Source organism: Macaca thibetana, chromosome 13 (assembly GCF_024542745.1).
Source record: "Macaca thibetana thibetana isolate TM-01 chromosome 13, ASM2454274v1, whole genome shotgun sequence".
Classification (NCBI taxonomy): domain Eukaryota; kingdom Metazoa; phylum Chordata; class Mammalia; order Primates; family Cercopithecidae; genus Macaca; species Macaca thibetana.
This window is the reverse complement of record NC_065590.1, coordinates 19309466-19321771: the sequence shown is the minus strand read 5'-3', so window position 1 is coordinate 19321771 and position 12306 is coordinate 19309466. Positions and strand designations below refer to the sequence as shown.

General features: G+C 38.6%; 1 protein-coding gene across 4 annotated transcripts in view; it reads left to right on the top strand.

Moving 5' to 3' along the window:
* GCC2 (GRIP and coiled-coil domain containing 2) overlaps positions 1-11716 on the top strand; it is a 673733-nt gene extending 662017 nt beyond the window's left edge. For all 4 annotated transcript variants that reach the window (XM_050752993.1, XM_050752994.1, XM_050752992.1 and 1 more), the window contains 2 exons: positions 1537-1738; positions 9848-11716. In XM_050752993.1, coding sequence (XP_050608950.1) covers positions 1537-1738; positions 9848-9918 — 273 coding nt within the window. In that variant the 3' untranslated portion in view covers positions 9919-11716. The remainder of the gene's footprint in view (positions 1-1536; positions 1739-9847) is intronic.
* Positions 11717-12306: the final 590 nt, after the last annotated feature.

The following is a 12306-nucleotide window of genomic DNA, read 5'->3' as shown; positions in this document are numbered from 1 at the left end:
CTGAATTCAGTTATTTTCAGTAAATTTAATATATCATGACATTCCACCACTAAATACTTCAGTATGCATCTCTATAAAATAACATTTTCACACTAATAAAAACATCATAGCTAACAAATCACTAACTAGCCCAGTAAACCTAAGTTACTTATTTTAAATGTTTTCTTTTCTTTTTTTTTTTTTTTTTTTTCTTTTTTGAGACAGAGTCTTGCTCTGTCACCAGGTTGGAGTGCACTGGTGTGATCTCGGCTCACTGCAATCTCCGCCTCCCAGGTTAAAGCGATTCCCCTGCCTCAGCCTCCCAAGTAGCTGGGACTACAGGCACGCACCACCACGCCCGGCTAATTTTTTGTATTTTAGTAGAGACAGGGTTTCACCATGTTGGCCAGGATGGTCTTGATGTCCTGACCTCATGATCTGCCCGCCTCAGCCTCCCAAAGTGTTGGGATTACAGGCATGAGCCACCCCGCCTGGTCAAATGTTATATTTTCATAAATTTATACTCTCTTGATGATTTCTTAGTCTTCTTTATTGTCACTTTTTTAAATGGTCCTAGGTTTTAGGACAAAGTTGGCTAACTTTCTTGTCTAACCTAAAATGAAAATATGCTAAAAGCCACGGCTTGGTTTCAACCTGGAAATCTTCCTCAAAGACTTGAACATGCTGTTACCTTTTTTATATCATTCTTTGCCTCATTTCTTTGATAGTGTTTTACATTGTCTTATATTCTTGAATTTTCACCGTGTCTGAACTTTTGATTAAGTGCCATTCACTGTGAACGTCTTAACTGCCTGGGACTTTAGGAACAAGATAGGGGCAGGGAGTTAGTGGAGGCTACAGATGTTCCCCTCAGCCCATTTTCAGAGCCCCATGCCATACAGGCTTAGTTTCTATAGAAAGTAGAAGGCAGAGGAAACATCTTGGTACCAACCCATGGCTCCAGTTAGTTGCTCCTCATGTAGACATTCCATCAGTTCCCCAGCTTTCAACTCCAATTTCCATGATACCCTGTGCTTCTGAAGCAATAACCCCGGTATTTACACAGGATGCATCCTCTCCTCTTGTCAGTGATACTTGGTAAGCTGCTGGACTGACTCATTTCCACTTCTTCGTCTGTTTCTCATCTTGTGAGAATTTCTTGATGTGTCTCATCTACTTTTTCTCCTCTTGTATTAGCTTGTTCCTTTTCAACTTCACCCCTCTTCCCTCCAACCCTAAATAGCTTAGGACAATGGAGTCATATAGCCCAACACTTGGTGCATATGCAGCAATCCACTTTCTAGGCAAATGCAGCTTTGAAACTATCTCATAGTTGGAGTTCAGGTTTTCATGTCAAATGGATTTTATACTGTAATGTCATAAACTCCTTTGAAATGCTTCACATACAGCTGCTACAGTTAACTAAATTCCCTCCTTTATTGCCATATGGAGGGAAGGGGGACGTTTAGCGGGGAGAAGAAAAATACATGAGTTCAGTCTGCCATATTTAATCAGAAGCTCCTAAAGCCCATTTTTAATTCATTTCTCTAACACCAGCTTCTCAAAAGTGAAATAAGAAGATTAGAAAGGAATCAAGAGCGAGAGAAGTCTGCAGCTAACCTGGAATACTTGAAGAATGTCTTGCTACAGTTCATTTTCCTGAAACCAGGTAGTGAAAGAGAAAGACTTCTTCCTGTTATAAATACAATGTTGCAGCTCAGCCCTGAAGAAAAGGGAAAACTTGCTGCCATTGCTCAAGGTGGGTAAAAGGAGAGTCTTAGAACTTCTAACTTATAACTTAAACTAAACAGTCTTGTGGTTGAGAATTTGTCTGTATGTGTAACTTTTAAATTTTGCTCATTTGGATTGGGTTTATCATATGAGTAGGCCATGACTAGATTTGAAAAGCTGACTTTTTTAACATCTTTAGGCAATTGTAGTACATTTATGTCATTGTAACGTTCAGCAAAATACAATACAGTGCTTAGCTTGATCTTCTAGCTCTTTGAAAATTGAACTTGTATCCTGGTATTGAGTTCTGGTGTTCAGTTGAATGTGGTTTTGTTTTAAATTCTACTTTTTAAAAGACATTTGTTAGCTTGTTCCTTTTCTACTTCACCCCTCTTCCCTCCTCCAACCCCAAATAGCCTAAGACAATGGAGTCATATAGCCCAACACTTGGTCTATATACAGAAATCCACTTTCTAGGCAAATGCAGTTTTAAAACTGTGCCATAGGCCAGGCACCGGTGGCTCACACCTGTGTTCCCACCACATTGAGAGGCTGAGGCGGGCAGATCACGAGGTCAGGATATCGAGACCATCCTGGCCAACATGGTGAAATCTCGTCTCTACTAAAAATACAAAAATTAGCTGGGCGTGGTAGCGTGCACCTGTAGTCCCAGCTACTTGGGAGGCTGAGGTAGGAGAATCACTTGAACCCTGGAGACGGAGGATGCAGTGATCTGTCACGCCACAGTACTCCAGCCTGACAATAGGGCAAGATTCCGTCTCAAAAGAAAAACAACTATGATGTGGTTGGAGTTGGTTTCCATGTCAGATGGATTTAATACTGTGATGTCATTAACTCCTTTGAAATGCTTCACATACAGCTGCTGTAGTTAATTCAAACTGCATCTTAAGAATTATGGTTTCATTTTTATTTTTAGTTTTAAATTTTATTGTTGACATTTTCAAGCATACAAGGAGGACACTACAATCTCTCTTGTAGCTGTCACCCACCTCTAACAGTTTTCAACTCATGGACAATCTTGGCACAAACAGGGGAGAGTTAGAGACTTTAAAACAAATCCCACACATCATTTATTTGCCCAATGAATAATTCAGTGTTTATTGGATTTCTTTGTCACCTATACCCAGTTTATGTTCATTTTGCCTGGGTTATTGTGAATGTCTTTGTATAGTATCCTAAATAGGGCTTATATATTGCATTTGGTTGATGTTCCTTAAGCTTTATTTTGTTGTTGTTGTTTTGTTTGTTTGAGATGTAGTGTTGCTTTGTTACCCAGGCTAGAGGGCAGTGGTCCAATCTCGGCTCACTACAACCTCTGCCTCCTGGATTCAAGCAATTCTTCTGCCTCAGCCTCCCGAGTAGCTGGGACTACAGGCACGCACCACCACACCCAGCTAATTTTTGTATTTTTAGTAGAGACGAGCTTTCACCATGTTGACCAGGATGGTCTCAATCTCTTGACCTTGTGATCTGCCCACCTCAGCCTCCCAAAGTGCTGTGATTACAGGCGTGAGCCACCACGCCCGGCCATTTTGTTGTTGTTTTAATCTATGACAATTATATATATAAATATATTTTTTTAATGTGCCACTTATTAATTGAAGAAACTGGTCATTTATGCTATAGCAGTCCTATATTCTGGTTTTAATCATTACAGGGTAACACTGAGCTTGTTCCAATTGCCTATAAATAGGAAGATCCAGGTGCAATTGGGTGGGATGGTAGACAAAAATACATCATAGATAGTACTGTGTGCTTTCTAAGACATCAGGAGGCCCAGAATGTCCAGACGTCTTACTTTTGACTGATTGACCTCATCTAGTTGGTGCTCTTTAACATGTTCCCCTATCCCCTGTAAATCCTAATAACTAAACTGATAGAGTCATCCTCAAAATTGAGCAGACATCTGAATCATCTGGTATACTTACTAAAATTCCAGTTGCTGGTCCCCACTTTCTGACGCAAGATTCTGCATTTTTAACAATTTGTTGCTGATACTTCTGGTCTGGGGCCCATACCTTGAGAACCCCTGGTCTAGAGGCCTGATAAGATGCAGGCTTAATTTTTTTTTTTACAGACGTACTTCATAAGTAGTATTGATAGTTTCTTTGAATCTGGTTTTTTATAGTCTTTCTAATGATGAAGGAGGAATGTTCTCAATACTGACAGTAATCTCAGTTCTTAGATTTCTATAGCCACAATAGTATTTTTGTCACAAGAGCCCAAATAAGAATACATCATGTATATTTTTAGTAAATAGTTATTCCAGTTACAAATTTGCAAATTACAAATTCACTGTCTTTAATTTATTCTAACAAAAGTAAACCTAATTTTATAGTTATAAAAAAGAAGAAATCTACTTCTAGTCACATAAGAGTAAAACTGCCCCTATAAAAACAAGACAGAGAAATCTCAAAATTATAACTAATTTTATAATTATAAAATTAACCAGGACTTTAAGAACGTTTGCATTTTAAAATTAAAGTTTTCAATAGTTTTCAATAGAACAATGATATCTCAAAATACTTAGCATGTCTAACAGCCCTCTTTTAAAAGCTCAGCACATTTAATGTGGATGTTGCTAACATCCAGGTGGCTCCTGTAAGTTCAGCGTCCGTTGATTAGAAGTTCTAAAAGAGACTAACCTAAGGGATACCAATAACATATTTTTAAAGAATATCATAGAGGAGATATACATTAGAATCCCAGAACTCGAAGGTGTGCATTTGCTAAGTCCTGTAAACATACAGGAAAACACTTACATTTAAATTAGTTTGCCCTTTAGAGATTATTTACTACTTGTCTCTTATCAATGTGAGTACATAAAAGACACCTTATAACAATTAAAAGCAATGATGGTTTAGCAACAGATTTAGACAATGTAAGGGCAGGTGTGGTGGCTCACACCTGTAATCCCAGAACTTTGGGAGGCCGAGGAGGGCGAATCACCTGAGGTCAGGAGTTTGAGACCAGCCTGGCCAACATGGTGAAACCCCATCTCTACTAAAAATACAAAAATTAGCCAGGCGTGGTGGCACATGCCTGTAATCCCAGCTACTTGGGAGGCTGAGGTAGGAGAATCGCTCGAACCCAGGAGGTGGAGGTTGCAGTGAGCCAAGATGGTGCCATTGCACTCCAGCCTGGGTAACAAGAGCAAAACTCTGTCTCAAAAAAAAAAAAAAAAAGAGAATGTAAACTAGAAGATAGTTCAGAAGAAATTACACAGAATTCAGCATGGGAGAAACAAAAAAGAAAAAGAATGGGAAAAGACATAGAGGATAAATAAAGACATCAAACATGTTTTTACTAATTGAAGTTCTAAAAGGAGAGAAAAGAATAGAGCACAGATCATTTATGAAGAGAATGTCTAGAAATCTTTTAGAAATGGAGACGGATGTCTATCCACAGATTCAAAAACCCAATAAAATCTCAAGCAGTATTTAAAAAAAAGAAGAAATCTACTTCTAGTCACATAAGAGTAAAACTGCCTCTAAATAAACAAGACAGAGAAATCTCAAAAGCAGCCAGAGAAAGAAGACACATTGCCTCACAATAGACTTCTCAACACCATTGGTGTGATACTATCTCATGTACTAAAAGAAATAACTGCCAACCTTTTATATTTTCCAAGATCTCTTCTGGAAAACAAAAACCTTTTAAGCATTCGCCTTCATCGAAAATTCTTAATGATGTACTCCAAGCAAAAAGAAAATTTCCTAGATAAAAAGTCTAAGATGCAAGAAAGACATGCAAAGGAAACGTAACCACCGTATTACAGGTGTGGACTGTCAGCCTGACTGGTCACACTAGGGGCATTTTGTTACCAAAGCCTTGAAAGTACTAAAGGTCTGAGAGCCACTCTTCCTGGCACTGAAGGAAACAGGGCCCATCAGAGCAAACAAGTACCTCTTGCCTCCTTCATCTCCTTGGAAGCAAATGTTTGTAATCTCTGGTTTTGTCTAAAGTTTATAACAGTATTTTTCATTCAGGTTGCTACCTATTAGTGGATGGTGAAATTAATTTGGTGGATCACATTCAGAATATTTTTTTTTTAATCAGAAGAATACAAGATGGGCTCAGTGACTCATACCTGTAATCCCAACAGTTTGGGAATACCAGGCAGGAGGATTGCTTGAGGACAGGAGTTCAAAATCGGCCTGGGCAACATGGCAAGAACCTATGGCTACAAAAATTTTAGAAAATATCAGACGTGGTGGCATGTGCCTGTAGTCCTAGCTACCAGGAGGCTAAGACAGCAGGATTGTTTATTATAAGGAATTTGAGGCTGCAGTCAAACTTCTGGTTGAAATCCTGGTCATGCCACTGCATTTCAGCCTGGGCGACAGAGTAAAATCCCATTTTTTTAAAAAAATTAAAATAGTATGTCAAACATTAGAATATGTTAGTAAGGGTAAGCAGTTATTTCTTGAAACTCTACATATGTGCATGAGTATTGGTAAATACCTGACTGTATCATCAGCTCTAGATATAAAATGTTTATGATGTTGGCTGTAAGTTTATGGGGAATAGTTTTCCTTTCTGTGGGTTTGGGTGTATTTGGGAAACGTTAGCTTAGGGGGTAAAGTAGATTACCCAACTCTGAAAAGCAGCATCAAACTCCTTATAAAGAAACAAATAAACACAAACTCTTTATAAATAAACACATTAAATTTCAAGCAGATGGCATGAGCTGCTCAGAGTAGCCTGTTACAATTCTGTGTTACAAGGTAAAATGACTTAGAGTGTAGCAGTAGTCCCCGAACAATTAATGTCAAATAGATACTGCTAAGTGTAGATTGCTCCTCTCCTTGTATCACAAATGTTCATTCACCCTGCCCCCACACACATTAAAATTCAGCATCGTTCACAAATTGTTTCATTTCTATTTGAGATAGACTTTGGTAAGTCAGCTTTGCTCCCCAAGTAAGTTAGCCATATAGTAATTCTGTATGCAAAATTTGAATCTCAATTTTACTACTCAAGCAGAAAGTAAGTCATTTTTCTGTATCTTCTTTGCTTCCAGACTGGGTTACAATTTACAGATCTGAATATTGTCACTTGTACACCATACATACACAGAGGTCTAAAACTCTATACAAGTAAATAAAGAGGAAAAAAAGCCCAACAACCCAATAGGAAAATAGACCAAGCCTGTTATAGGCTTTTTTTTTTTTTTTTTTTTTTTGAGACGGAGTCTTGCTCAGTCGCCCAGGCTGAAGTGCAGTGGCGCAATCTCGGCTCACTGCAAGCTCCGCCTCCCGAGTTCACGCCATTCTCCTGCCTCAGCCTCCCGAATAGCTGGGACTACAGGTGCCCACCGCCACGCCCAGCTAATTTTTTGCATTTTTAGTAGAGATGGAATTTCACCGTGTTAGCCAGGATGGTCTCGATCTCCTGACCTCATGATCCGCCCACCTCGGCCTCCCAAAGTGCTGGGATTATAGGCGTGAGCCACCGCGCCCAACCTGTTATATGCTTTTTGATCATCTCCAGACTGGCAGGAGGAGAATGCATACTCGCTATAAGTACCTGACTTGATTTGCAGAGGATATAGAACCTTATCAGAAAATGACCTTCCAAGGCAAAAGCAAATGCACCCTATCTCGGCACAGCTTTTCTCCAGTTCTTATTTACCTAAGGAGATGAATAGCTGCCAGGAACATTGTCTGCACAAGGGCAGGGGCCTGCCAGATCTGAGAACACAGCAAAATTTTTATTTTGTCAAAAATCTTATACTCGGCTTATACCATTCATTTCAGGTGAACATACAGCAAGCAGTCTGCATTTCAGTTTAGGGAAATGTTTACAGTCATCTGGTTCTCTTTATTCTTGGAAACAAGGTTACCTCACTTGGAACACATAACCAGTGCCAAGTTGTCCATCCCTAAGCATTATTTCTTCCTCTTACTTTCTAGAAGTTCTAAAGATTGTGGAAGCCAGACTTCTCAGAATTCTTTGCCCTCATTCACTCCTCCAGAAATTCATGCCTTTGTATAATCTCTTCCCCTTGAGAGCCAGTAGGTTAACCTAATGAGTTATTTTTAACCAGTAGAATACAGCAAAAGTGATAAATTACAAGAGATTGTGGCTTCTATCTTGCTAGCAGACTCTCTCTGCCTTCATTGCTTGAACACTTTGATGAAACAAGCTACCATCCCAGACAGGCCCATAGGCAAGGAACAGGCCATCAGCTTAGCAGCCTTGAGGAACTAAATTCTTCCAACTAGCACATAAGTTTGGAAGTAGATTCTTCTCCAGTCCAGCCTTCAGATGAGACCCCAGCCATGCCAACATCTTGATTGCACCCCTGTGAGAGACCTTGAAAACAGAACCGTTTCTGATCTCCTGACCCACAGAAACTGTGAAATGTGTTAAGGTACTAAGTTTGTAGTAATTTGTTATGCAGCCGATTGTAAATAATATGCAGATAAAACCAGACAGAACAGAAAAATAAATGAAAATGGCTTTAACTCTAGAAAGAGTTTCCCCATGTAAAATTTTGAAAATGCTTCTCTGCCTGAGATCAAACTGTGGTACATGTATATGTATGAAAACACAGAAAGGTATCTGGAAGGGTAATACCAAATTAAATATCTTTATCCAAGAGGAATGAAAACCAGTATTCACACAGAAACGTATGCACAAACCTTGTGAATACATTCAAAACCAGTGAACTGTGCACTTTGAAAAGGTGAATTATGTGCTATATGAATTATATCTCCAAAACATTTCATGAAAAACCTGTACACAATTATTCATAGAAACTTTCTTTAAAAATTGCTAAAAACTAGGAAGTCTCAGTTATCCTTCAGCTAGCAAATGAATGAATAAACTGGTACAGCCATGCAGTTTAATACTGCTCAGCAATAAAAAAAGAATGCACTGCCAGTACATCGATAATTCTCAAATGCATTATGCCAGTTGACAGAGGTCAGACTCAAAAGACTACATGCAGTGTGATTCTACTTATATGACATTCGGAAAAAAGCAGAACTGTAAGGACAGAAAACAGATTAGTGGTTGCCAAAGAGTGGGAGAAGAAGCCAGGGGGAACTTTGAGGAGGTGAAAATGTGCCAGGCCTTGGTCAGTGATGGTACATAACTGTGCATTTGTCAAGACTCAGTGCTATATGCTGAAAAGGGCAGGCTTTACTATAAGTAAGTTGTACCTCAATAAACATGATTTTTAAATGATTAAAACTTTGGTTTTTGTTTGTTTTGGTTAAGTTTTAAGGTTTACCATAAATCTATTGATTTTAGATTCCAAGTTGCATATAAGCTTCTGTTTTAAAAGAATTTTATTTTTCATTCTCTTATTGTCAACAATATTTAGTTGTGCTAGAAATCTTATTTTGGAATTGTTTAATAGAGACAATAAATAATGTTCAAGAACAGACATTGATTCATAACATCAAAGTATGTTATGAGAAGATGGTATTTCAGAATGGAGGAAGAATTTCTTATGTGCTGGTAGGATTGTTTGTAGAGAATCATTTCTGCATAATTTTCATAGCTGGATTTCTTTAATAAAGCCATTCAGAGGTTAAGTTCTAGATTGCTTCATGTTGCTTATCAATGTTTTAAAGCTAAAATAATAGTAGCTGTTAGGTTGGCTCAACCAGAAATTCAGTATATCCTTTAAAAAGAGAAATTTAGTAAGTAATATGTCTAAAGGATGACATATGGATGGATGCAGTGGCTCACGGCTATAATCCCAACACTTTGTGAGGCTGAAGTGGGAGGATCACTTGAGCCCAGGAGTTTGAGACCAGCCTGGAAAACAGTGAGACCCGCATCTCTACAAAAAAAAAAAAAAAAAAAAAAAAAACTTACCCAGGCACGGTGGCACACATCTTATGGTGCCAGTTACTTGGGAGGCTGAGGTGGGGGAATCACTTGAGCCTGGGAGACCAAGGCTGCATTGAAGTCTCATCACGCCACTGCACTCCAGCCTGGGCAACAGAGCAAGACCTTGTCTCAACAAAAAAGAACCCCCCGGCCCCCAAAAAAGGCATATAATCAGTAAAAAAGACATTATTTGCTTATATTGTAGAGTGGTTCTAAAATACAGATTTTACATTGAGAAATTTTAATACTCTCTTTTTACTTTCCAAAGGTGAGGAAGAAAATGCTTCCCGTTCTTCTGGATGGGCATCCTATCTTCATAGTTGGTCTGGACTTCGATAGATTGATGGAAGGAGTATTTTTATTAACCAAATAGAATCTATTTACAAAAATGGTTCATGTATATTACCATCATCCTTTTGTCCAAAAGTGTGTATATATGTTTGCATCTACATATATTTGTACATCTATATGACAGATGTATTTTAAAAGTTTCAACTTGAAGTAAAAGTATAACAGCTTGAAGTGCTGATACCAGGCGACAGCCCTCTAACTCATGTGATCTCCCGTGCATGCTGCCAGAATCAAACCACCAGGAATGAATTCACTCCCCACTTCTCTGGAACCTCAGGACCCATTTCTCGGCAGTACTGTGAATTTTGAAGTTAAACTAAATTTTGGTACCATACCAACTGGAATTTAGGCTTTAAAAATAATGTTTCAAGGCCATGTGTGGTGATTCAGGCCTGTAATCCCAGCACTTTGGGAGGCTGAGGCTGGAGAATCACTTGAGGCTAGTGAGCTGTGATCGTACCACTGCACTCCAGCTTGGGGAACAGAGCGAGCGAGACCTTGTCTCTAAAAATAATAATAGTAATAAAATAAAAATAATGTTTTATGACTATTTATTGCAAGGTCAGATTTGTAGATTGTTACTAGTTATAAATTGTTGAGAAATTTTTGTGATTAGAATATGAAGGAAAAAGCTTTATTGGTAAAAGTGACATGTTTATTAAGGGGCTATGAAGTAAATATGCTGCAGTTAATTATGCGAAGTTGAAATATAATTTAGTTACTTTAAAATAAACTGTTCTTTTTTTCTTTAAAGTATATTCTCTCAAAACTCACGATGTTGTCAGAGCCCTAGAGCTGGCTAGTGTAACACTGACTCTGAATAGGCGGGCCCACCCCCTGAGTTGAGGTGATTTCATGCTGTCTCTCCAGGCTCTTGGTATGGTGTCGCTACATGCAAGCCATGAATCCGTTTTGAGAATCCTCTCCATTTTCCCAAATAAAAACCTATCACAACAGTGACTAGATCACTCAGCGTTGTATCTAAGTATAAAACTGGTGCTTTCAGTGTTGTGGCAGATAGTGTTCCGTAAGCTTTCCATCAGCTTTCCATCAGAAGGGATTTTAGAAAGACACCTTGGAGGTCCGTGCTACATCTTCACAGTTCCTCTGAATAAACTTAGGTGGTAACATTACTTGCCTTTGACGCCTCTGCATATGTTTTAATGACTAGATCAAAATTGTGGTGTTCTTCAATCAAAAATTTGATAATTCTATTTTTAATATTTATGTGTTAATCACCACACAGTATGCTCTCTGAAGTTCTCTTAAGCCTTCAGTTTATACTCTTAATTCTCATTCTGAGCTGGAGAACTGACTTTGCACTTTGGTTATGCAGAACATTGGTTTCCAATTTAGTTTAACTGAAATTTGCTGCTGATATGTTGAGTTTGTTCTTTAAATAATATCTCATATATCTGTCTTTCCTCCTGTCTTAGAAGAACAGACCTAACTAGTGAATGTATTAATGAAAATGCATCTATTTCAGAGCTGACATGAAGAGTTTAGTTTTTTTACTTTATAAACTGTGAATTTGAGTATGCCACCTGCCTACAATGTAACTAATCATATTTAAATATATTTTACTTTCTCTTTGACTTTAGACCTTTTGAAGTCTGTATAAACTTGTTTTAAAATACAGTCTCTACTTATGAATGTCATAACAAAAATACCTTTTTGCATGATAAAAAATTATTACTTTGATTACAAAAGGCCTATTCTTTCATGGTTTCCGCAATGAGAGGAAGTGTAATGATTATTTTAATATTTCTATTAAATATGTTTAACTTCTATTAAATATACATAAAAATATGTATATTTTTATGGCTGTTCTTTTATGTTAGACACTGTGTCTTTGGGGTTGTTCATTGGTCTATGAAATGGAACTGCAAACTCCTTTACTACTGGCCTTACATGGTTGGGACCTGTTAGGTGGTTGAGAGAATGTTGGCCAACTCTTTGATACCCGCCAGGTAGACCGTGGTACCTGCCATGTCTGACACCCTGCATCCAGCTAAAACTAGAAACAGCACTGGGCCTCCCTGTGGACAAGACATTGATTTGACCAGAGGCAGATGTCTAGCTAAGGCTGCCAACGTAAGGTTGGCCTTAGATGAAAGGCTTTGTTTAGTTAGGGGCAGAGGTCATTAATTTTTTTTTTTTTGAGACAGAGTCTCGCTCTGTCGCCCAGGCTGGAGTGCGGTGGCGCGATCTCAGCTCACTGCAACCTCCACCTCCCGGGTTCACGCCATTCTCCTGCCTCAGCCTCCTGAGTAGCTGGGACTACAGGCGCCCACCACCACGCCCGGCTAATTTTTTGTATTTTTAGTAGAGATGGGGTTTCACCGTGTTAGCCAGGGTGGTCTCGATCTCCTGGAG